The sequence below is a fragment of the Calliphora vicina genome, chromosome 5, assembly GCF_958450345.1.
Source record: "Calliphora vicina chromosome 5, idCalVici1.1, whole genome shotgun sequence".
Lineage (NCBI taxonomy): Eukaryota > Metazoa > Arthropoda > Insecta > Diptera > Calliphoridae > Calliphora > Calliphora vicina.
The window spans coordinates 70,676,992-70,701,334 of NC_088784.1; the positions used below are offsets into that span (position 1 = coordinate 70,676,992).

Genomic DNA, 24,343 nt, shown 5'->3' on the forward strand with positions numbered 1-24,343 from the left:
AATGACATTGAGAATCAAAAAATAGAATTTAGAGAATTTTATTCTATTTTAAAAAAGAAACTTCTAGATTAGTCTTCCCAAAGTTTTATTCAAATAGATTAATTTCCTAAAACATAATGCCGAGAAAAGTATTAAAATGTACACTTGGTTTTTCATGTGCAATTATTAAATGATTTTCACTTTTATTTAACTAAATTTAACTGCAAATTTCTTTTACATAAATGTTGTTAGGCCAATTATAATTTTGTTATTATTTCTATTTCTATATACTTGTGCTTAATTAATTATGAAGAAGTGGGCTTCGTATAGATTTTTACATTTGAAAGTAGTTAGCTTCATTTGTGTTAAATTACTAGGGTCATTAAGTCCACGACTTTTTAAATTTAACGGCTCTTAAATGAAGGGGCAATACTGCTTCAGTCAACAAGCATCTGCCAGTTGACTCCTGTCAAAGTTTGAATAAGCTGTGTCAATTAGTTTGTATTTGACTGCCATTGATAGCAGATCAGCTCGAGGAGAAATTGGCATTATTTTTTGTGGAAAACTTAAGGCTAAGCTTGATAAATACTATGGGCACTCTGCACCATCAATTTCAATGGTAAAAAAGTGGTTTACTGAATTTCTTTATGGCAGTACAAGCACCGAAGATGACGAACGTTCTGGACGCCCCCGAAGGTCTGTAGCCCCGAAATAATTGAAAAAATCACGATATGTTGTTGACCGATCAGCGATTGAAAGTACGAGAGATTGTGGAAGCACTAGGCATCTCACATTGCTCATTGGTTTCAAGTTTGAATGATCACTTGGGTATGAGAAAGCTTTCCGAAAGATGGCTGACGCGTTTGCTCACAATCGGGTGCACAAAAAAGTACACACATGTGCAGTTTCCATGGCAAAAATCCATGAATTAGGCTGCGAAATGATCCCTCTTCCACCCTATACTCCAGATTTAGCACCAAGTGGCTATTTCTTGTTTCCAAACCTGAAGAAATGTCTCAGTGTAAAGAGATTGGACTCGAACGATTTATATACAAGAAATATTTAATAAGCCACTTTGGACATACTCCAGAGGAGAACACCCTGGGATCTAAATAAATATGAAGAAAATTGGCAATTCTTCTCAAAAATGTTGAGTGAATTTTCTTTATACATAAGTGAAATTTCCTATTTTTCTTTGTGATTCATTTTTTCATTCGCCATGAGTAGTGGCAAGGGTATATATAAGTTTTTCATTCCGTTTGTAATTTCTACATTTTTCATTTGCGACCCCACAAAGTACATATATATATTCTGGATCGTTATAGATATCGAAGTTATAGCCATGTTCGCCTATATGTTGAAATCAACTTTCCGTAGCCCCCTAATAACTTAAATACATGATTTATACATTAAGATATTGGGAATTCTTCCGGTTCGGTTGCTATTTAAAATCGACAAAATCGGCTCATAAATGGCTATGATATAAGGAAAAAATCGGGACAACCTCGATTTTTGCCCTATTTTTGATCTATATCTGGATTACTAAGTCATTAATATAGATAATATGGATATATAATGATAGATATTTCAAAGTCCATTGCAACGATGTATATAAGGCTTTAAATAATAAGTTGGACCTACAATGGGTCAAAATCGGGAAAAATATTTTTTTACCCGATTTTTTTTTTTTTCATAAAAAATTTTTTTTTTGTCATAGATTCTTTTTCTAAAAATTAAAAAAGAAATTTTAAGAAAAATTAAAAAAATTAAAAAATTTTTAAAACAATTAAAAATAAATTAATTTCGTTTAAATAAAAATATTTTTAAGTATAATTTGGTGAAGAGTATATACGATACGTCACAGCCGAATATAGCTCTCTTACTTGTTTTCTTTAACAATTTAAGCACATGTATATATATTTTTTTATAGAACTTATAAATTTATCGAGATATATTTTTTATATATATTTGTTTTATAATTATTAGAAGTAGCCATACTTTTGACATAAGCTGTTTCAAAACAAAACAAGAAACTAAAATTAAATAACTTTTTAACGGGCTTTTAAGTTCAAGTAAATTAAATATCTATTATCTCACAAAGACAATAAACAATAAAATTATAATAAAAAAAAAATTACCCAGTTTAATTGTTTTTAATTTAATACTTTTCTTTCATAATTTTTACTTTCATAATTAACTTAAACCAACCACTATTAAACTGTCGAATACGTTTAAAAAACAAAACCAACAACTACTACAAAATACAAAAAAAAAAAATATCAAATCTCAATTATCTATTGTATCTATTGCTTGCATTCATACTTATAGGGCGAAACAGATAAACGTTTTGTGAGTAATTGCTTCCAACGAAACCAATCTAAACCAAGTTAAATACTTACTATACTTCATCATTTAAAATGCAAAATATCCAATTTGTTTTTAACAGAAAAAGAAAAGCATTTCAATTTTAAATATTTAAAAAAAATCCTTGTTAAATTAAATCATAATACCGTTACAATTTCATACTAAATACGTTTTTTTTTTTTTGTTTCTCAAAATCAAACATAACAACACAACTACATACATTACTAAAAAAAAACATATACATATATATGAACTAACTAACATACATACTTACATACATACATACTAACATAAGATATTTCAGCCATATTGTTTTTGTGCTCATTTTTACTTTTATTACTCAGCATTTGCCGTTATTTGAGAAAAAACGCCATAAATTCAGTAAATGCTATCTTTAGCTGAAATAATTGCTGTCATTTCAACCAAAATTTTCCACTTACGTCCAATTACATGTTTCAACCCGTTAAATTCATGAGTATTTGAAAAGCCGTTACATTTCTTAGCATATATGTATTTACATTTTTTTTTATTTTTACGCCAATCAGTTTAAATTTGTCATAAAACATACAGTGCTTAATGATTGAATCGATCATGAATTAATTTTTTTAACAGCGATTTACTAACACCAGTTAATTTTTTTCTTTTGGGTAATAACTCTCGATTTATTGAGTACTTATATAGGATTGTTATCTTAAGTATCTGATAGGTAAAATATTGAATAATCTATTGAAGTGACTTTTGTTCAAAATAAAGTGTCATAGGTCAATTAAGAATTTTATAAACTACTGTCCAACATTAACCTAAGAGTACTCGGAATCAATATACCTCTTAATTAGTTAAAAATAGTTTACGAATAAATATTTAGCTTCGGGTCATTTCGGACCTGCAAAATCGTCTTTCAAGGTCTCTCAGCTTCATGTCGTATGGTAGCCAATTTCCCTGGTTTTGGATGAATCCTGCTGCTTGCAAACGTTTTGAAATTGCTGATTGAGTAGCTCCCAATGATTTTGCAAGCTCTTGTTGAGTTTTACAACAATCTTCATGTAATAATGCCTCAAATTCTTGGTCTTTCATGTCAAAATCACCACTTCTGATCAGCATAAACCTTCTCTCGCACATTGTAACCGATGTAACTCAAGACATACAATTTTTGAGTTAAAACATTTATTTTGAAAAAGTCTAAAATTGTAGATCTTGAGATACAAAACATTTATTCTTTATTTTTTTTAAAAAAATAAAGAAGGGAATTTTGAAAAAAATATATATTTTGCGAAAAAAAGTCAAAAATTGTATGTCTTGAGTTACAAAACATTTATTTTGACTAAGCGACCAAAAAGTTCTTCAAGATAAATAGGTCCCATTATTTTGTAAAAAAAAGGCTAAAATTTTGACCGATAGTGTTGAAAAATTGTGTCTGAATTATTATCCAATAGAACTAACCTTAGTGATGTCTTTCTGATCGGAAGACATCGATTTCTAAAGTTGGTTCACTTGACATGAAACCCCCATATATCGTCCCTTTAATAAAACAATAGTGTATAATTTTTCGCCATTTCGAAATAACTGAGTTTAAAATTTTTGTGTTAGTTGACATCTAGAACAAAAGTAATATTTCAATTGATCTTTTGACCCACTTTGTGCAATTAGAATTTCACCAAATTTTGGCCACATATAGAATCAATTATGTAGAATGCTTAAACACTATTGTTTTATTGAGGGGACGATATATTCATCTGATTCGTTATCGTATTTATTTTAACTGATTATATATAAGATATAGTCTTCTTAAACTATATATTTTTCAAAGTACAAAACCAGATCTGTTATCGTATCATATCCAGGGATGGAATATGAATTTGTCTTCGGTATCGGTAGAGTACTAAAATTTTAATTATTTTCATTAGAAAATGCTGTTATTCACAAACTTTTGTTTAGAGAAATCTTTTATACATAAACCAGTTTTTATAGAAAACTGTTATACACAAAATTTTCAATAGGAAAAATTGTTATACACAAATTTCTTTAGAAAAAACTGTTATAAAGAAAATTTTATGTAGAAAACACTGTTATACCCAAACGTTTCTATAGAAGAGACTGTATAATGTTTTCTATAGAAAATACTGTTAAACACAAACTGTTCTAAAGAAAAAAACTTTTATACAAAATATTTTCTGTAGAGAAAGCTGTTAAACACAAAATTTTCTATAAAAGAAATTTGTGCTAAAACTTTTCTATACAGAAAACTGTTATACATAAAATTTTATATGGAAAAAAAACTGTCATACACAAAACTTTTCATAGAACAAGTATGTGTATAACACATAAAAAGTCTTATACACAAAATTTTATATTTCAAAAGTGTTATATACTCAATTTTTTATAAAAAACTTTTATACACAAACTTTTCTACACACAAAACTTTTTTATACAAAAAAAATTCTTATACATACTATATAAATCTGTGTTATACATACATTTTTCTATAGAAAACTCTGTTATACCCAAACTTTTCTATAGGGAAAACGGATAATTTTCTATAGAAAATCTTATTATGCTGAAAATGACAATGGTCTGTACATACTTGAAATTTAGAACATTTCCTTTAGAAAATACTGTTATACTGAAAATGTTTAATAGAAGTTACTATTAACAAATAATTTTCAATAACTAACTAGCGAATACCCAGCGTGTGCTACTACGCTAAAAATTCTTTATTAATAGAGGTGTTTTATAATAAACATTTTTATACCATAGTAATGTATAAAAAGTACCAAAAAGAGGGATCAATTTAACCACTTATACGTTCAAATTTCTATAAAGTGACAAAATCCATTTGAACTCTATTTAGAGGAATAAATTGCTACTAAAGCTTGGGTTTTAGTAGTAATTTACCGTTTTATCCCCTTAAAAGTACAAAAATCAAAATGTACCACACAACTGTCCACTTATATTTTGCATAAATTTAGATTAAGTTCGACTTCTAGCTTTATTAGTTCCGGAGATATATGTAGAGATGACGATTTTACCCGGTTTTACCGATTTTTAACCCTTACTTACAATTCGAATATCCAAAAATTCTTTCATAGTGGACTTCTGTAAGTCCTTGCAATCAATGAGTTCTTATAGTCGTTAAGCCAGTAATTTTAGAGATATTAAGGTAATGACTTATCTATTTGATAGTACAACGCACATGTTTATTGTTTGTGTTTAATGAGTCATAAATGGGCCAGATATAATGAAATTTTTCTTATCTCTATTATTACCGCCTACTTCAAGCCATGCCCAGCATTAAATTTCCGTATATAGCTCATGGAATAAAGTACAACGTAACTTAGAAATGTTGATTATGGTGTCACAGTAAATGTATTACTTTTCTAATTTTATTATACCCTGCACCACCATAGTGGGGAGGGTATTATGCGTTTGTGCAGATGTTTGTAACGCTCAAAAATATTAGTCTAACACCAACCTTAAAGTATACCGATCGACTTAGAATCACTTTCTGAGTCGATTAAACGATGTCCGTCCGTCTGGTCGGCTGGCTGGCTGTCCATGTAAACCTTGTGCGCAGAGTACAGGTCGCAATTTTGAAGATATTTCGATCAAATTTGGTACATATTATCTTTTCGGCCCTAGGACCAAGCCTATTGAAACTGGCTGAAATCGGTCCATTATTTCACCTAGCCCCCATACAAATGTCCTTCCGATATTGGACTTTATCGGTCATAAATGTTTAATTTATAAATGTATCTCCACAAATTGCGTTCCAAATAAGTTTTATATACACAAAATTCATGTCACCAAATTTTGTTACGATCGGTCCATAATTAGTCATAGCTCCCATATATACCCGCTTCGGAAAATCACTTTAACGTGCATAAATCGCTTAAAAATGTTGGTATACTCACAAAATTCAACATATTACATACAGACACAAATCACACGACCTAATTTTATGGTGATCGGTCCATAATTGGTCATAGCCCCCATATAAGGCCCACTTCCGAAAATCACTCAAAAATACAAATTATTGAAATTTTAAAAGAAAAATGGTTTTACTCTTTTACTTAGTGTAGGGTATTATATGGTCGGGCTTTACCGACCATACTTTCTTACTTGTTTGAGGATTCCGCCGTAAACAATCTACGTCTCTTAAGAAACACTCTGCAACTCCAATAATAATTCCCCACCGTCTAGACATTGTAATTACAGTCATTCTAAAACCTCTAAAGAATCGAGAGTTATTATTCATATTATTTATTTTGTTTACGTACATAAATACATACATAATAATTTTATTTTGCAAATAATTTTGTATCTTGTACATTGAATATCCTTTTCTTTTCATTATTGCTGCACTTCTAACTTCCACCACTAAATAACTTTTTTGTAACATTTTGTTTGCCTTCTCTTTGTAATAGTTGTTACATTTTATTGTACATAAATACATTTGTTTATTGTACTCGCGTATGTCATTTTCAACATATTTAATCGTAATCGTATCTAAAGTGTAAAAAAGATTCATATACTACATACATATGTGCATTCATCATTTATGTTAACGTCGCTCAATTGCTTTTGTTTGTAGCCGTTTTTCTGTCAGTCTGTCCTCTTTGTGCATTTATTTCGATATCTATCATTTAACACCATTTCATGTAAAAAAAGACTTAAATACAAAATCTCTGCTTTTTTGTTTCACACACCAACATTTTCAGTCGGATGCTGAAAGAGCTCGCGAGGAAGCGGCTGCCCTGCAGGAGAAACTGGAAAAGAGCCAGGGTGAAGTGTATAGACTGAAAGCCAAATTGGAAAATGCCCAGGGTGAACAGGAAAGTTTGCGTCAAGAGCTGGAGAAAGTACAAGGTGGCATCTCACGTATACACGCCGATCGAGATCGGGTAAATGATCACAGCAATAATCATACATTATGACACGTTCAATTACAATATTGAAATTTTATTTTCCAGGCCTTCTCAGAGGTGGATAAGATGAAGGAGGAAATGGAACGTACCCAAGCCACTTTGGGTAAAGCACAATTGCAGCAAGAAAAACTACAGAATGCTTTGGACAAGGCACAAAACGAGGTGGATCATTTGCAAGAGAAACTGGACAAGGGCGGTGTTGACAATCGTCGTTTGGTCTTGGAGAAGGAGAAACTAACGTACGACTATGACAATTTGCAATCGCAATTGGACAAGGCTCTGGGTCAGGCTGCACGTGTACAGAAGGAACGTGAAACTCTTACATTGGACACCGATCGTATTCGCGAGAAACTCGAAAAGGTTCAGGTAAGCATCATCGCCATTTCTATCATACAGTGCATCCAGTCTACAAAAGAAAACTATTTAATATACTTAAATACAAGTATATAATCTCCTTATAAATAGGTTGCAAATGTAGACATTATACTTGTAAATCACCATCTAATCAAACTACTTATGTATCTATCTAAAAGTCTAACTAATTTCCTTCTACTACATACTAATAACTATATCCTATATATATCCTTCTATACCTACAACTACATAATGTAATATGGTTACTATCCTTTCCATATACCTATAGTGTGTACTTATTTATGTGTTAAATATTGTAAAACTATCTAATCTATCTACTACTTCTACTCATGTATTATATATAAATTAAGGTGATTTTTTAGTTTTTCGAGTTCCGCGGGTTGGATTAGTGTGACATTTATAACAAAACTGCATCTTTGAAAACTTGAGTCAAATTGGCTATTGTTAACCACTCTAAACTCTGAAGATTTTACTAACTCCTCAAGGTGTTGTCTAAGTTTTGCCAGGGATTAAATTAGAGATTTAATTATTGTTCTTTTTTCATACATTTTCGCCTTAGTTTTCTGCAGCTATCGTCAAATCTAATGACCAACACAGGTTCAAACGTATTTTGATAATGGTTGTGCCCTATTCTAAACTGGTTACCATCACATATCATGGCAAAACTAAAAGCCGCGAACGAAAAATTTAACCACAAAAATTTAGCATGAAAAAAAAATAGTTCAAATTGAACTAGAAATCACTAATATCTCTATTATTTTACCTTCGATAGCAAATTTGGATAGGAATTATTCATTAATTAAATTTTTTAGCTCTAGGCGATTGCACTTCATTATCATACAATGTCCTGCATATTTCTGCGAATGCTTTTGAATTTATAGCGTTCTTCAATGGGTGCGCATGTCTGAAGAAATTTTTGACCAAAATTCAGCAAAAATTAATTTTTTAAATTCCCATATGGATTAATTTGAGAACCAGTTGTCAACAGAATCCGATGAGCATGGTGAACACTTTTATCAGACATGCACACCCATTGAAGAACGTTTATAGCTGAAATATGCTGGACATTGTATGCTAATAAAGTGGAATTGCCTAGAGCTAAATAAATGTAATTAATGAATACTTCCTATCCAAATTTGCTATCGAAGGTAAAATAATAGAGATATTAGTCATTTTTATTTAAATTTGAACTATTTTTTTTGCATGCTAAATTGTTGGGGTACTTTTAAATAAAATTCTTAATAAATGCGAAATTAACCCTAGGCTCTCTTTTGTTATGTCTTATTTCTGACTTTTGGTGTATTCAGGGACTTATAGTAAAATTTCACGGGTAATATTTTTGCGGAACGTTTTAACCCCTTAAATCCCTGTTTTAATGGTGTTTTTTTTTGCACATTTTTAAAAGAAGGACAAAAAAGACACATGTCTTGAGGAATTAGAGGGTTAACATATTCTACAAAAATGTTCTCCGTAACATTTTACATAAATTTTCTGAACAAATTTTATACCTAAAATGTAAGGATCACATGGTTTCCTATGCCGATTAATAATAAGAAGGTGCCAGAGTTTGGAAACTTTAACCCCCCTCAAATGAAAACTTTCAAAACGCCAATAAACGCGTCTTTTTTGTCTCCCCTATTAAAATTTATTGGTCTGACCTTGTAATTTTTTTTGCTGTTGTACAGTTTTATTTGAAGTATTTGAAAAAGGTAGTTTACTAGATATTATTATTATTGTCGTTAAATTTAACGGAATATTTGTCTATATGAATAATACTTCTAACAAATATTATAGTAAAAAACTGTCACATATCCTAGCAAAACAAACAGCCGCGAATAACGCAAATTACGGCCATGCTAATATTTTAGGTACCGTAAACCAGCTTTCGATCAAGGTTTCATGATTATATCCAATTATCAAAATGGCCTCCATCTTCCTGAGAATGTCATACAGATATTCACTGTTGGATCAAAATGGGAAAGATAAACCACTTGCTAAGATACCAGACAAATCGGAAACAAATGGATATACAGACGACCCGAAATGCGATAAATCTGCCTAGAACCCATCTAAGAAACCTCATACCTGACTTACAATGACTTCTACAGAAGCTGTAATAACAACGAAGCTTCTAACAACTTATTTGTCACTGTCCGGCATTTAGGAACCTAATACGTAAAATTCTTGGTCAAAAACTAATTTTTAAGTTATCAAATTAACCTCTTCAGACCGTGTCCAAGGTGGGTACACAATAAGGTGGAATTGAGAACTCATCTGTTTTAAAAACGAAGGTCAGATTTGTATGAGGTTAGGATAAAAGTTTGAGCTCGATCGGTTAAAAATTAAAAGTTTGTGAACGAGTTTGGTGACAAATGGATAGAAAATGGATCGTAACTACTCAGGTTTCACCCCTAGGGAGGTAAAATATATGAGCCATCCCAATTATTTTGTATCCCAAATATTTCTTTATATCAAACTAACTCCCTATCTCCAACTCTTCAGGGTGTCCCAAACAAAAAAAAATAATTTTCACGAAAATTGGCCAAAATTAATAAACTAAAGGTATTTGTACAATTATTGCAATAAAATAAAATATAACAAGTATATATTAATGCTATATATATTTGCTTTTTTCTAAACTCGAATATTTTTTGCGATAATCACCGACAACTTCAATATCAAATAATGCTTCTCCTCTTCGTTACTGTACAATATTTTATTGAAGTTTTCATGCCACTTTCCGCGGAGTCGTTAACAGTGTGAATTTACTCAACAATTTTCAAGGTCACGTTCCCGGCGGATATCGTATAAATTCATGCGGCAATTTGAAGCGTTGAAAAATGTTTCTAGTTTTCACAGTTATGAAAGCTCTGAAGTCATTTGACAAAAATTCCTCATTTACATCTGCAAAATAACCCACATTTTTGTTTCTTCGGATAGAACCATCAACATCTTTAGAGCCATCGGTGGTATCGCAATCATCATCTTCTTCTCTAGTTTCTTCTTATTTTTCTAATTAAATTTCCTTTTCTTCGATTCAGTTGATGATATGAATTGCATTGAATACATCTTATATATAAATAGGCCACACGTTTTTTTGTGGTACACTTTTAAGTATTGATGAAGCATATATGGTTTAAAAGGATATTTCTCTAGATATGCACAATATAAATTTTTTTGTCAAAATTCTTTAAAGTGGTAAAAAGCGTTTTAAACGTGGTCGAATTTCGGCCACCGGTCGATTCTAGTATTGAATAAATATAATACAATTGTTCGTCTTCCAAAATATTCAATACATACCAGTTGCTAAGGTATTAATTTCAGTAGTCGTTCTTAATCGCCGTTGTTCTTCTGCCTCTTTTTGTTCCTATATTTCAATACCTACAAGAGTCATGTCAACGCCAATCATGCTGCCTGGGGAGCCTTTTTTCCTCTTCGCAAGCAAAAACTCTCTATCCTCCTCTATTGTAATCGTGGTGAATGCATTAACATCGACAATATCGAAGAGATCATCTAATTCTTCGATCAATTTCTCCTCTTTTATCTTATGCTACGATCCTCCTCTTGTAGTGCTCGTATTCAATTTCATCCACTCCTGGTACAATTTGTCAACTTGCTTTATGATCGAAGACTTGTCGGTATTCGTACTTCATCTCAGAAAACGAGCACTTAGTTTGCAGCCATTTTGTACTTTTTCCTAGGCTACTGGAAACTTTTCACTCTCACAATATACTTAAAAATAACAGTATTATTTTTTTTAATTTTTCGCTCACAGTTTGTATGTTTGAATTAAAAATTACTAAAAGGTCAATACGTTGTTTATATGCATAAAATAAGGTGTCTAACATAAACAAAAAAATATGAACTATATATCGGGGATTCTCTAAATTAAAAAAGTATAACAAAAAAACCAAAAAAATCCCCAAGAAATTGTTCACGTTTTATAGCTTATATACTATTGTTACGAAATTGTACTTGAATTCAAGTATAACGATTTTAACGGTTGATTTAAAAGTAGCCTAATGCTTTCAAATAGTGCTGTAATAGCAAACTGTAACATATCTGTGGGCATTATTAACATTGAAATAAAAGCTTTCAGTTGACCATTGATCGTAAGTTGGCAACGCTGTGTGCTGCTACTGTATATTCGAATTCGAATATTCAGTTAAAGAACATTGTAGAAAGTACACCACAGATGGCGTATGTATTAGAAACCTCTAGACAGTTAAAGAGATATCTAGAATGCAGATGGCAGTGTTATAAATAGTGGCAGAGGTTGCAGTCGTTAGTCAGTTTATCAGAGACGCTATTCGAATAAACATCAACTGAGTGCCTTAAAGTGTGCTGTATTTTTCAAGTAATTCGTATACATTATAAAGTGTCTGTATTTCTCAGAATTTATAAACGTGTATAAAAAAACATTGAGTGACTATTTAAATCTGTGGTTGTTGTACATTTTAAATAAATAAAGAGTTGTTACAATTTTCAAACTACTAAACGGCTTTTATTTGCAATCAAAAGTATCCGGTTTATTTAAAAGAAATAAACCAGCGTTTTGAAAAGGTTAAAACGTAACACTATGATCAGTTTTTAGAGCAGTGGTAGCCAATGAACTATATTCAGCTTTCACATGTACACAATCGGCTTTTTACAGTCACAATACCCATTTTTCTGGTAAAAAATAATTTGGTTCGATACTTGGTGTTTTTATTTTGGTAAATTTTCGTGAAAATTATTTTTTTGTATGGCTATAGAGTAAGTTAGTTCAAGAGAAATATTGGGGATATAAAAATATTGTGTGTTGCTCATACATTTTACTTCACTAGGGCCTTTTTCTATCCATTTCCCCCCAATTTCGTTCTCACGAACATTAGCCCTCGTGCGGCATGCCAATTTTTAACCGATCGAACTCAAACTGTTGTAATTTTTTTTATCCTATGCTCTCACAAAACTGGCCTTCGATTTTGAAAAATCGAAAATTAAAAAAATAAGATCCACCTTAGTGCACATATGTGTACCATACTTTATTTCAAGTTGTGCTGGGAAATATTCATTCTTTCCAATTTAATAGGTTGAATAGTTCATAAAATGTCTACTATCTCAATCGGCTCATTTTTCGGTCTTAAGAGGTTAAACTAGATAGGTATCTGAGAGCCAAAAACCTAAGTCCGTTTTATTCTATGTTAAAGGTATTTTCAAGATCTATTATAATAATCATGAGATACATAGCTCTATAAGTAATGAAACACATTCTAAACTGATTGAATTTCTACCAAAATTAAAATGTTTTTAAATCTGACAAAATATTGACGTATTTCCAAAAAAAAAATAAATTGTTTGATATCGCGTTTCCTCGCAGGAAAGAGTCGGTGGTCCAGTCGATCTGCTAATCCTTAAAGAACTATCTTCGGTGTAGCTACCATATAATACGTCCGCAGATTGGCGTGTCTACTTTTTGTAAAGTGGTGTCATAACAAATAAATTCATGTTTCAATCCATATGATTCCTTGGAATTCGTGTGTCATCCAATCATTCCACTAAAATAAATAGGATTTCTCCTTATCAATGTATATCTAAACATTAGAACTGCTGCGGCATGGTTTAACACTATCCAATTTAACTCGAATTTTTAGAGTGTCAAAATAATCCAACACGCTCTCCTCGAAATTTCTAAACAAACAAAAAAAAATCATCATACAAAAAAAAGAACCACCCTACATATGTATTTATTTATGTTGTATGTATTTAAATTAACGTTGTACATAACTGTTATTCTGAAATCTAATAAAACCCAAAATGTAGATACAACTAACACGTGTCCAGAAGGAACGTGATCAATTCTCCGACGAATTAGAAACTATTAAAGAGCGATCAGAATCATCACAAACACTGCTTCAGAAAGCAGCACGCGACAGAGAAGCCATGCAAACTGATTTGGAGGTACTCAAAGAACGTTATGAGAAATCACATATCATACAGCAAAAACTTCAGGTAATTTTGATCACACACTTGTAGAAACCAAAAGAAATCAAAACCTTTCAATAACAAGTTTGAAAACTGAGAACATGAAGTAAGAAATGCATGATTACTTCAAACAATTGGCTGTTTGTTAGTCGTAGCTTAAACAAAATTATCACTTTTTTTATTCTTAGAATCTGCACCTTAACTATTGCTAAAAGCTAACTTGAATTTGTGAAATTTCTCTCCCTCTTACGTAATAGATGGAACGTGATGATGCTGTTACGGAAGTGGAGATTCTTAAGGAGAAATTGGACAAAGCTTTGTATGCCAGCCAGAAACTTATTGACGAGAAGGACACTTCAAACAAAGAATTTGAGAAAATGCTGGAGAAATACGATCGTGCACAGAATGAAATTTATCGCCTACAGTCACGCTGTGATACAGCCGAAGCAGATCGAGCTCGTTTGGAGGTCGAAGCAGAACGCTCTTCACTGGCAGCCTCAAAAGCACGAGAAGATCTACGCAAGCTTCAGGAAGAAAGCACTCGTTTGCAAGAAGCCTGTGATAGAGCTGCACTGCAACTTAGTCGTGCCAAGGAATGCGAAGATAATGCTCGTGCCGAGCTCGAACATCATAGAGAACGTTACGATAAAATACAAACAGATCTGCGTCGTACACAGGGCGAGAAGGAGCACCTGCAATCAGAACTCGAACGCGTCAGCTATGAGTTGGAGCGAGCTCATGCTGCCCAAAGCAAGGCCAGTGCCAGCGTTGAAGCTGCCAAAGATGAATGTGCTCACTATGCCATTGAGCTCGAAAAGATGCGAGATCGCTATGAAAAGAGCCAGACAGAACTTCGGAAACTGCAAGATACCGATACATTTGGCCGGGAAACTCGTCGCCTTAAGGAAGAAAACGAGCGTCTGCGAGAGAAGCTGGATAAAACCCTTATGGAACTCGAGACAATACGAGGCAAATCCCAATACGAATCAGAAACATTTGAAAAGTACAAGGACAAGTATGAGAAAATCGAAAATGAAATTGGCACCATGGAATCCAAACTCCACGAAACATCTTTGCAACTCGAACTGTCCAAGGGAGAGGTGGCCAAATTGCTGGCCAATCAAGAGAAACAACGTAGCGAACTGGAAAGAGCACATATTGAACGAGAAAAGGCCCGAGACAAACACGAGAAGTTACTAAAAGAAGTAGAACGCTTAAGATTACAACAAGCCTCCGCCATTAGTCCCGCTGACTCAGTACGTACAGCTTCGTTATCAGCTGGAGATCGCCAAGAAATTGACCGATTAAGAGATCGCTTGGAAAAAGCGTTGCAATCTCGCGATGCCACCGAACTGGAAGCAGGGCGCTTGGCTAAGGAACTCGAGAAAGCTCAAATGCATTTGGCCAAACAACAGGAAACCAACGAATCTACTCGTATTGAATTTGAACGCATGTCTGCCGAACTGGGTCGACTTCATGACCGCCTCGAAAAGGCCGAAGCAGAGAAGGAATCTCTGAGACAATCTGCCAGAAATGGAGCAGCAGACAAACCTCATCCACAACTCGAAAAACACATACAACAGCTGGAAAGTGACTGCAAACAGCTGTCAATCGAAAGGGAACAATTAGTGCATCAATTGGAAAAGAGCCAGGAAATCCTAATGAACTTCCAAAAAGAACTACAAAATGCCGAAACAGAACTCCAAAATGCCCGAGATGAAAACCGCAAACTGCGCAATGGCCAACCCGTGGCACCAGCCGCACCGGCCGAAATTCAAGCAATGCAAAAGGAAATTCAAACGTTGCAACAGAAACTTCAAGAGTCCGAAAAGGCGGTACAGGCAGCTGGTGCCTCCGCCCAAGGAGGAGCCTCACGAGAAGAATTGGAGCAGTGGCGCAAAGTCATCGAGGCGGAAAAGAACAAGGCCGATATGGCAGATAAGGCGGCTCAAGAGATGCATAAACGTCTACAGGTAAATTTGTCACTTTTAGTATTTTAAAATTAATTTCTAACTTAACAAAACTCTTCTCTTTCAGATGATGGATCAGCATATTAAGGAACAACATGCTCAAATGCAGAAAATGCAACAACAGTTGCAACAGCAAGCACAACAACAACAACAGCAACAACAACAAGCACCTGCGAACACACAAGAAATGCAACAACTCAACCAAGAACTGGAGAAAGTCAAAGCTGAACTTCAAGCTGCCACAACACAAAGAGATCAATTCCAACAGCAATTGGAAATTTTGGTCGAAGAACTACAAAAGAGCCAGGTAAGTACCAAAACATACAACAATTTCAACAATTCTCGCTTCATCAATTGTTTAATTTTTAATTGTAGGTTGCCAACCAGGAACAAGCGAAACAACTACAAGCTGCCCAACAACAAATACAACAACTACAGCAACAAATACAACAGATCAGCCAAGCGGGAGGAGCAAATGCTGCCGCCAGCGAAGCACAAAAACAACAACTGGAACAACAACAAAAGCAATTGGAGGAGATACGCAATCAAATTGATAATCAAGCCAAGGCGGTCGAGAGTGAGCGCAAAATTATCGAAGAACAACGCAAACAAATCGAAGCCAAACGCAAAGATATTGAGGAGAAAGAAAAGAAAATGGTCGAATTCGATGTCCAACTGCGCAAACGAAAAGATCAAGTGGATCAATTAGAAAAGTCTCTGCAAGCTCAAGGAGGCGGTGCAGCAGCTGCCGGAGAACTAAACAAAAAACTCATGGAAACACAAAGACAATTGGAAGCGTAAGTTCAACATAATTTACACACCAACAAGCTCATGAATGTATAAATATTTTTGTTTTACCTTTTCACAGTTGCATCAAAGAACTACAAAATACCAAAGAAGAACACAAGAAGGCAACAGCGGAAACCGAACGATTACTCAAATTGGTACAGATGTCTCAAGAAGAACAAAATGCCAAGGAAAAGACAATTATGGACTTGCAACAGTATGTTTTTTGCCAAAAATACATGTGTTAATTTATTTATTTATGTATTTATTTATTGGCTCTTTCATTTCGTTATGAGTTTATTTATGAATTTATTAATGCTTTTCTCTTGTCTGTTCAATTGCAGAGCCTTAAAGATTGCCCAAGCAAAAGTCAAACAAGCACAAACACAGCAGCAACAACAACAAGATGTAAGTTATTACTTTGTGACATTTTAATTGCACCTTCCCAAATGCCAAACAAAAAATGTAGTTTTTTTTAATTCTTTCTTTATGGTTAAATTTTGAGGATTTTTACAGCTATTGCTTTAAGTCAAAGTAAATTCAATGAACTTTTTATTTACTTCCAAACACCAATATTTTTATACACTTCACCATGAATGTCAAGGGTATATAGGTGTAAGTTTGTCATTCCGTTTGTAATTTCCACATTTTTCATTTGCGACCGTGACTTTTTTAATGAAACTCAGGTTTTTGGATAAAAGATCATTTTATTTTACAACATAGTCTCCTTTGAGCTCTATACACTTTGTCTAACGTTTCTCCAATTTTCCCCTTCCAAAAAATAAGATTAGACGTGGTTATCAAAATAGGTATTTTTTGTGAGATGATTTAATCTCTTTCTGCCGAGCCATTTCTTCAGGTTTGGGCTAAGGGCTAATCCGGAGAATAGATCGTGAGGAAGCAATTCGTGGCCTAATTCATGGATTTTTTCAATGGAAACTGCTCATGTGTGCACCCTTGCATTTGTGGTAGATTATGTGCCAACGCGGCAAAGCTTTCTCATACACAAGTGATCATTCAAAACTGAATCCACTGAGCCATGTGTGATGCCTATCGTTTCCACAATCTCTAGCAATTTCAATCTCCGATCGGCAAATATCATATCGTGAATTTTTTTCTATTGGTTTAGGTGTAAAGACATTCACCCCTATCGTGAAAAACATGTGAAATTTATGTTCCCATGGAATATCCATTTCCCTCGAAGGGAAAATTGCTATCGTAATATTCCCCTAAACTTTTCATTCACAATAGTTGATTTTGTTCGCAACAGCTGTTTATTGTTTACAAAATTCCATCTAAAAATTTCACAACATGGGGAATTTTTTCACGTGAACAAAGTTGATGAACGAGAAATGGGAAAAGGGAACATATTTCATGTGAAATGTTGATTCGCGATATGGGTGATTATTGGGAAAAAGAAATTATTGGGAAAAGGGGATTTAGTTCTGCAATGACTTCTGTTAAACAGTCTAAAGTAATGGGAAAAAATTATTTTTTTTTCCAAATTGTTTTTTAAACAAGTTTTTTCCAATTTTTTTTTTTAATTTTTAAAATATTATTTTTTTGGAAAAAGAATTTAAGACAAAAAAAAATTTGTTGATGAAAAAATAAAATTCGTTTTAAAAAATATTTTTCCCGATTTTGACCCATTGTAGGTCCAACTTACTACAGCCTTATATACATCGTTGCAGTGGACTTTGAAATATCTATCATTAGATGTCCATATTATCTATATTAATAACTAAGTAATCTAGATATATATCAAAAATAGGGCAAAAATCGAAATTTCCCCGGTTTTCCTTATATCTCAGCCATTTATGGGCCGATTTTGTCGATAAATAGCAACCGAGCCGGAAGAATTCCCGATATATTGATTTATGAATAATGTACGTAAGTTATTTGGGGGCTACGGAAAGTTGATTTTAACATACATATGGACAGATGAACATTATATCGATTTCGCTATCTATAACGATCCAGAATATATATACTTTGTGGGGTCACAAATGAAAAATGTAGAAATTACAAACGGAATGACAAACTTATATGTACCCTCGTCACTCATGGCGAATGCTATAAAAATGTATTATTGTCCTAAGCATTTTGGTAATGAAAATCAGCAAAATCGGTACATTAGAACCAAAAAAGATTATGAAGATGTACTCAGAAAGATAAAGATGTACCCACATAAAGACCAAATCCGAAAATCGCTTTAATACTCATAAATCTCTCTTACAAATCGATTTAAAATTTTACACAGATCAGTTATACATAATCAAAATTCATACCACTGGATTTTGTCCCATAGCCCCCATATGAGATCTATTTCCGAAAATCGCTTAAATGCTCATAAATCTCTAACAAATATTGTTAACATGATGACATTCAATATAATTAATCCTCATAAATCTAAAAAATTAATGTACTGAATTTTATGAAGATCTTATGGTCATCGTTTTCATATACATAAGTTAACCTACATAAATATCGATATCGAACCAACATTTTACAATGATCATTAACGTGTATCCAGAAATCATACTATTTATTGGATTTTGTAAATATCGGTTCATAATTGGATATAGGTCCTATATAAGGACCATTTCAGAAAATTGTGTAAATCGAAGTCTTCGGATGAAATCTTTGATATATATCCCACTTGCATCTCAGATTTCTTTTGAGCAAAAAATAAATAAAGAAGGGTCCATTTTGAAAAAACTTGCATCCCACTATGCGACCAAAAATATCTTCAAGGAAAATACCTAAGCTTTCTTTTGAGAAAAAAGTACCCATTTTGCAAAAAAAGTAAAAAAAAAATTTTTGATTTTGAAAAAAAAAATCAAAATCGAAATATTGAAAAAATAGCTAAATATCTAAACTATTTGGGACACATTTTGCTATGAACAATAGGTAATAGTTACATGGATGAGAAAAACACCTGCTTGCCCAAAATGTTAAATTTTCACCTCCTCTAACTCTTATTGATAAAATTGTGTCTGAATTACTGACCTATATCTGGATTATTAAGTCATTAATTGTGTATATTTGAATAAATTATGTATTGATTTAACAATTGTTTTTGTTAAAAATCTACAATATTTTTTCGCTAATATAACCAAGAGATTTGGTACAGTTTTTGTTAGGCTATCTATTTATATCTTTAATTATGAATTCAAAATTAACTAATTGCATTAACATTTTAATTTTCACTTTCATTTACAGGCTGGACCAGCTGGATTCTTAAAGAGCTTTTTCTAAACATAACAAAAATTAACAATTATTACTCTATCTCTCTCTATCTCTCTCTCTACACTAACTACACTACAGTTTACAGTTTCTACTAAATATATATATATTTGTACATTTGTTGTTGTTCTTGCTTATACTTTTTTTCGAACCATCAATTATCAAAAAACAGAAAAACAAAAACAAACAAAAATGTCAGTATTTACATACTCTATAACTCTATAAACTCTACTCTTCAAAGCAAAATACAAAACCAAAAAAAGCGGAAAAACAAAAAGAAAAAAACCAAACAAAAAAACTCAAATTCAAAATATTTTTTCTACTATTTATACATAATTAAGAAACCTCTCTAATACTGCTAATAATTGCTTTACATTTAAATTAAATTAAATAAATTTATGGTACAATTTAAGTTCAATCAAATATACATAATTCGATTAATTTCTACTTTGTCATTTGTCATTTATAATTTCTCAATTATTCAATTATATGTTTAATTTTTGTAATTTTTCTTTTTTTTAACTTAGTAAAATTCTGTGTAATTGTGCCCACTGAAGAAAATTGGTCATGATATAAAATAAATAATTAATAAAATAAAATAATAAACATTTAAAAAAAAACATAATGTGATGTCATACATAAATAATTCATAATTTAACTAGAAATAAATTATTTGTCAAATAATTAAATAAACCAGCATATACAAAATTAAAAAAAAACAAACAAACACATAAAAATACTAAGTAAATTTAGTATAAAATATAAAAAAATTTCAAAAAAAATATAATAATACAGCATACCATACATATTCACTTTAAAAAAGGCAAACCAATAATGTTAGTAGTTAAATATTTATTATTATATTATAATAACAATAATTACATTATAGACCCCCCAAAAAACCCTGTTATAGTTAGAGTAAATTTAATTAAGAAAAAAATAAAATAAAAAGTTGAAAAATAATATAAAAAAATATATATAAATTGATAATTTAGTGTAAATATTAGACAACAAAAAAAACATAATTTTTATTTTGTTTATTAAACGAAAGTTATGAGAAAGAAAATGAAACAAACACAAAGTAATGGAAAGAAAATAAAAGTAGAATTATTAAAATACTCACTCACATACTTACATACATAAATATTTAAATAAAGTTTTCAATTTAATCAGCAATACACACAAACTTACACTATTACAATCAATCAATCGATCGATCGATCGCTCGATCAATTCTGTATGTTTCCGTATCCCAGCCATATACATTCGTATGTATTTGTATTTAATTGTGTAACTTTAAAATAACTTCAACGGAAATACTGAGTTAAACTATTTAAAGACTGATTTTTGTTAAAAATAATATTCTCAAATATTAAATACAAACAATTACTTACATATATACATATTCATTAATGTAAAACTGTCTCATCTACAATAACACTGTCCAACAAATTGAGACTTTTTGATTGGAACAGAATAGCGACCCTATAATTCTGAAAGATCATGTTGAGTATATCATTTTTGTAGAATAAAGTGGGTCAAAGTTTTCATTTTTTGATCAAAGGGAGCATTTACTAACTGAAAAAAATGTTGTAAGTTAATGCCTAAGAGAATTCTTTTTGTCAGAGTTATAATGTGGAATTTTATGGGGATCATTTTTGTGGAAGATCTTAATTCTCTAGCTCCTCTCTTTAGGGGTCAATTTGATCCTTTTTTCGAGAAAATCAAAAAAATTCCTTTAAAAAAGGACATTTAAGGACTTAAATATTCTACAAAAATGTGTTCCGGAAAATTTCAGTGGGGGTCACCAAAGATACCAAAGTTGTAAATAAAGCTATTTATGCTTCATTAGCTAAATTAAACCCCACTCTTTTTAAAAAAATCACCAAAAATCTATTTATGATCCGAATGAGCTGATATTTCAAATATAAATAGTCCTAGAGAAGATCTAGATCTGACCCCTACAGAGAGGAGCTAGAGGTTTCAAAATTATAGGATCGCTGTTCTGTTCCAAAAATGCTGTTGGACAGTGTAATTAACGTTCTCATTCTAATAGGAATTTTAAGAAAACAGACATTTTTCTCTATGTCTTAAATTAAATTGTCTAATTTCAAATAGTCGCAGCCATATTCATAACAAAAAATAAACTCTGAACACATTTTCCCTATGAAAATTTTCATCAGTGGAAATCATAAAAAATACATGGAATGTGAATTATGCGCATTGTGTACAAGTAAATACAGGCGATAATCCAGGTCAACAACTTGGGAGAATTAAAATTTGTTTTACATATTTTTTTCCCCTTTTTTATACTAAAACCTTTCGGTTTTGGGGAGAAATTTCCTATTATCTCCCCTGGATCCGCGCTTGGGTAAATATCCAATAACGTTTTTGCCCTGCTGACTATGAGTGTCGATCACTGATTTATATATAAACAAGTTAGATCAGAAATATTGATCAGAGTATATTTTTTATTCTTCTTCTCTCCGCTTAACCCTCTGTGGAGCCTCTACAAAATTTCTCCAAGATATTCGATCATTTGCAACTACTTTTATTTCATTTTAGCTTCTTCCGGAATGCTTGCCTTTAAGCAAACTTCTTATACACGTGGTCTTTGACCGACCTCTTCTTCTATTGCCTTGTGGATTCCAATCTAGGACTTGGCGGCTTTTTTCATTTGGATCCTTCATAAGAGTGTGCACAATCCATTTCCACTTTCTTCTTTTAATAATAATTTGGATAGCCTAAATGTTGCTTTATAGTTCGTCGTTGGTTATGACGTTTGTCCACCAAACGTAGTTTACAGTTCAGTGCTATTGTTGTCAGCCACGTTTCGCAGCTATAATGCAAAACTGATAGAACGTAGGTCTTGAATATGTTTATTTCCAAATATTTGGAAGTTGGATGAACGCTCTGATTCCTTTACCAATCCTATTTTCGATATCGGATTCTGAGCTATCTACTGATGAAACCATGCTTCACAGGTAGCAGAATTTGTCAACAAACTCAACCTGTTCCTGACTGACGGCAAAATGGTTGTTGTTTGCGGTTCTTATTTTCATGTCTTTGTGTTGCCTGTGTTAAGATTCGATTGCATATCCGAATGTTTAGTAGACGGAAAACAGATGTCGTCAGCATAGTCTAAATCCTCGAGATGACTGGTTAAGTTCCATTGGATACCGCGTCGACTATTTGCTACCGTAATTTCAAAGACATTGTCTATCAGGAAGAGTAGGCATCCCTGTCTTACACCCGATTTTGGAAGAAATGGTTCTGAGAGCCGGTTGCTGAGGTTAATAGCTTATGTGGAATAACCGTGTTTTTAAAACATCCCATATGTTGCAACAAAATATGCTGTCAAATACAGTATTATGATCTACAAAAGTGAGAAACAGATTACTTTGCAATTCTTCTATTTGTTCAGCGAATTATCGCGTGTTGATGTGGTCAACACTCGACCTGTTCGACCTGGAAGCCACCTTGTTCCTCACCCAATTTCGTTTCTATTGTATCATTTATTCTATTTAGAAAGATTCTTGTAAGTATTTTGGATGGTATTGAAAGAAGTGAGATTCGACGATAATTCTTATATTGCGAAAGGTCCCTTATTTTTGGTATTATTATAAGGATTCCTTGAAGCCGGTCGTCTGGTTTTCTTCGTACCAAATTTTTTCAAAGAGTGCAAGAAATATCGTAGCCATTTTATAATTTCTGGTGGAATCCGGTCAAAACCTGGCTAATTGTTTTTTTAGTTTTCTAATATCGGTTTCTATTACATCCGGAGATGGAGGGCTGGTATTAAGCTGAACTAATGTTGAAGCGGACATGGTCATTGGATGGTGCAAAATATGGTGAGGCTGTTGTTGAGGGTTTCCATAAAGTGCAACATCAATTATATTAATTGTTCATCTACGTTTATTAGTAGAGCTCCATCCTTGGATTTGATGGGGTGAAAATACAAAACATTCATAGCCATGGATAATGTTCATCTATCCCCATCTGCGGAAATGTTATTTCAACATTCCAATTTCAAACATTTTAATCTTATTTTGCTTAACAAATTCTAAAAATTCAAAATTTATCTTAAGGATTTTATTAGAAATACATAAGAGAAGAAATGCCAAAAATAATGTTGACGAACCTGCGATTTGCATTTTAAGGAATTCAGGCTAAACCTTTCACCACAGGGGTCAAAGTTTAAATGTTTTAACGAATTATTTTGCATATATTATCAGATATAAAGATTAATAAATATATAAGTTGAAGCAAACGTATTGTATATGATAGACCCTTAACAACGACAAGTTCCTTTCCTGTAATAAATTTCACATCAACGATTATACAAGGTGGCGCAAAAGTAAACTTCCGATGTTTTTTGGCTGTAAAAAAAATGAAAAACTTTGATTCTTCTTGTGGATTATTTTTATCTGGTCTTTTAGTTTTTTTTACATCAAGTCGAGAATATGATGTCATGCAAATGGCCGCCGCCACAGTTGATTGTCATTTGAGCCCTTTTTATGAGATTTTCCATCACTTTGGCCAAAACTTCCGGCGATAGGTCCTCACATTCTTGACGGATATTGTCTTTAAGAGCTGCAAGAGTCTGAGGCTTGTTTACATAAACCCGCGACTTCAAAAAACCCCACAAAAAGAAGTCTGGAGGGGTCAAATCAGGCGATCTTGCTGGCCAGTGCAAATCGCCAAAACGGGAGATTAGGCGCCCGGGAAATGCATCCT

General features: G+C 32.4%; 1 protein-coding gene across 4 annotated transcripts in view; it reads left to right on the forward strand.

Annotated features, from left to right (window-relative positions):
- brp (bruchpilot) overlaps positions 1-20,035 on the forward strand; it is a 205,482-nt gene extending 185,447 nt beyond the window's left edge. For all 4 annotated transcript variants that reach the window (XM_065510616.1, XM_065510617.1, XM_065510619.1 and 1 more), the window contains 9 exons: positions 7,059-7,241; positions 7,311-7,631; positions 13,443-13,631; positions 13,862-15,577; positions 15,642-15,881; positions 15,950-16,371; positions 16,443-16,577; positions 16,705-16,768; positions 19,583-20,035. In XM_065510616.1, coding sequence (XP_065366688.1) covers positions 7,059-7,241; positions 7,311-7,631; positions 13,443-13,631; positions 13,862-15,577; positions 15,642-15,881; positions 15,950-16,371; positions 16,443-16,577; positions 16,705-16,768; positions 19,583-19,618 — 3,306 coding nt within the window. In that variant the 3' untranslated portion in view covers positions 19,619-20,035. The remainder of the gene's footprint in view (positions 1-7,058; positions 7,242-7,310; positions 7,632-13,442; positions 13,632-13,861; positions 15,578-15,641; positions 15,882-15,949; positions 16,372-16,442; positions 16,578-16,704; positions 16,769-19,582) is intronic.
- Positions 20,036-24,343: the final 4,308 nt, after the last annotated feature.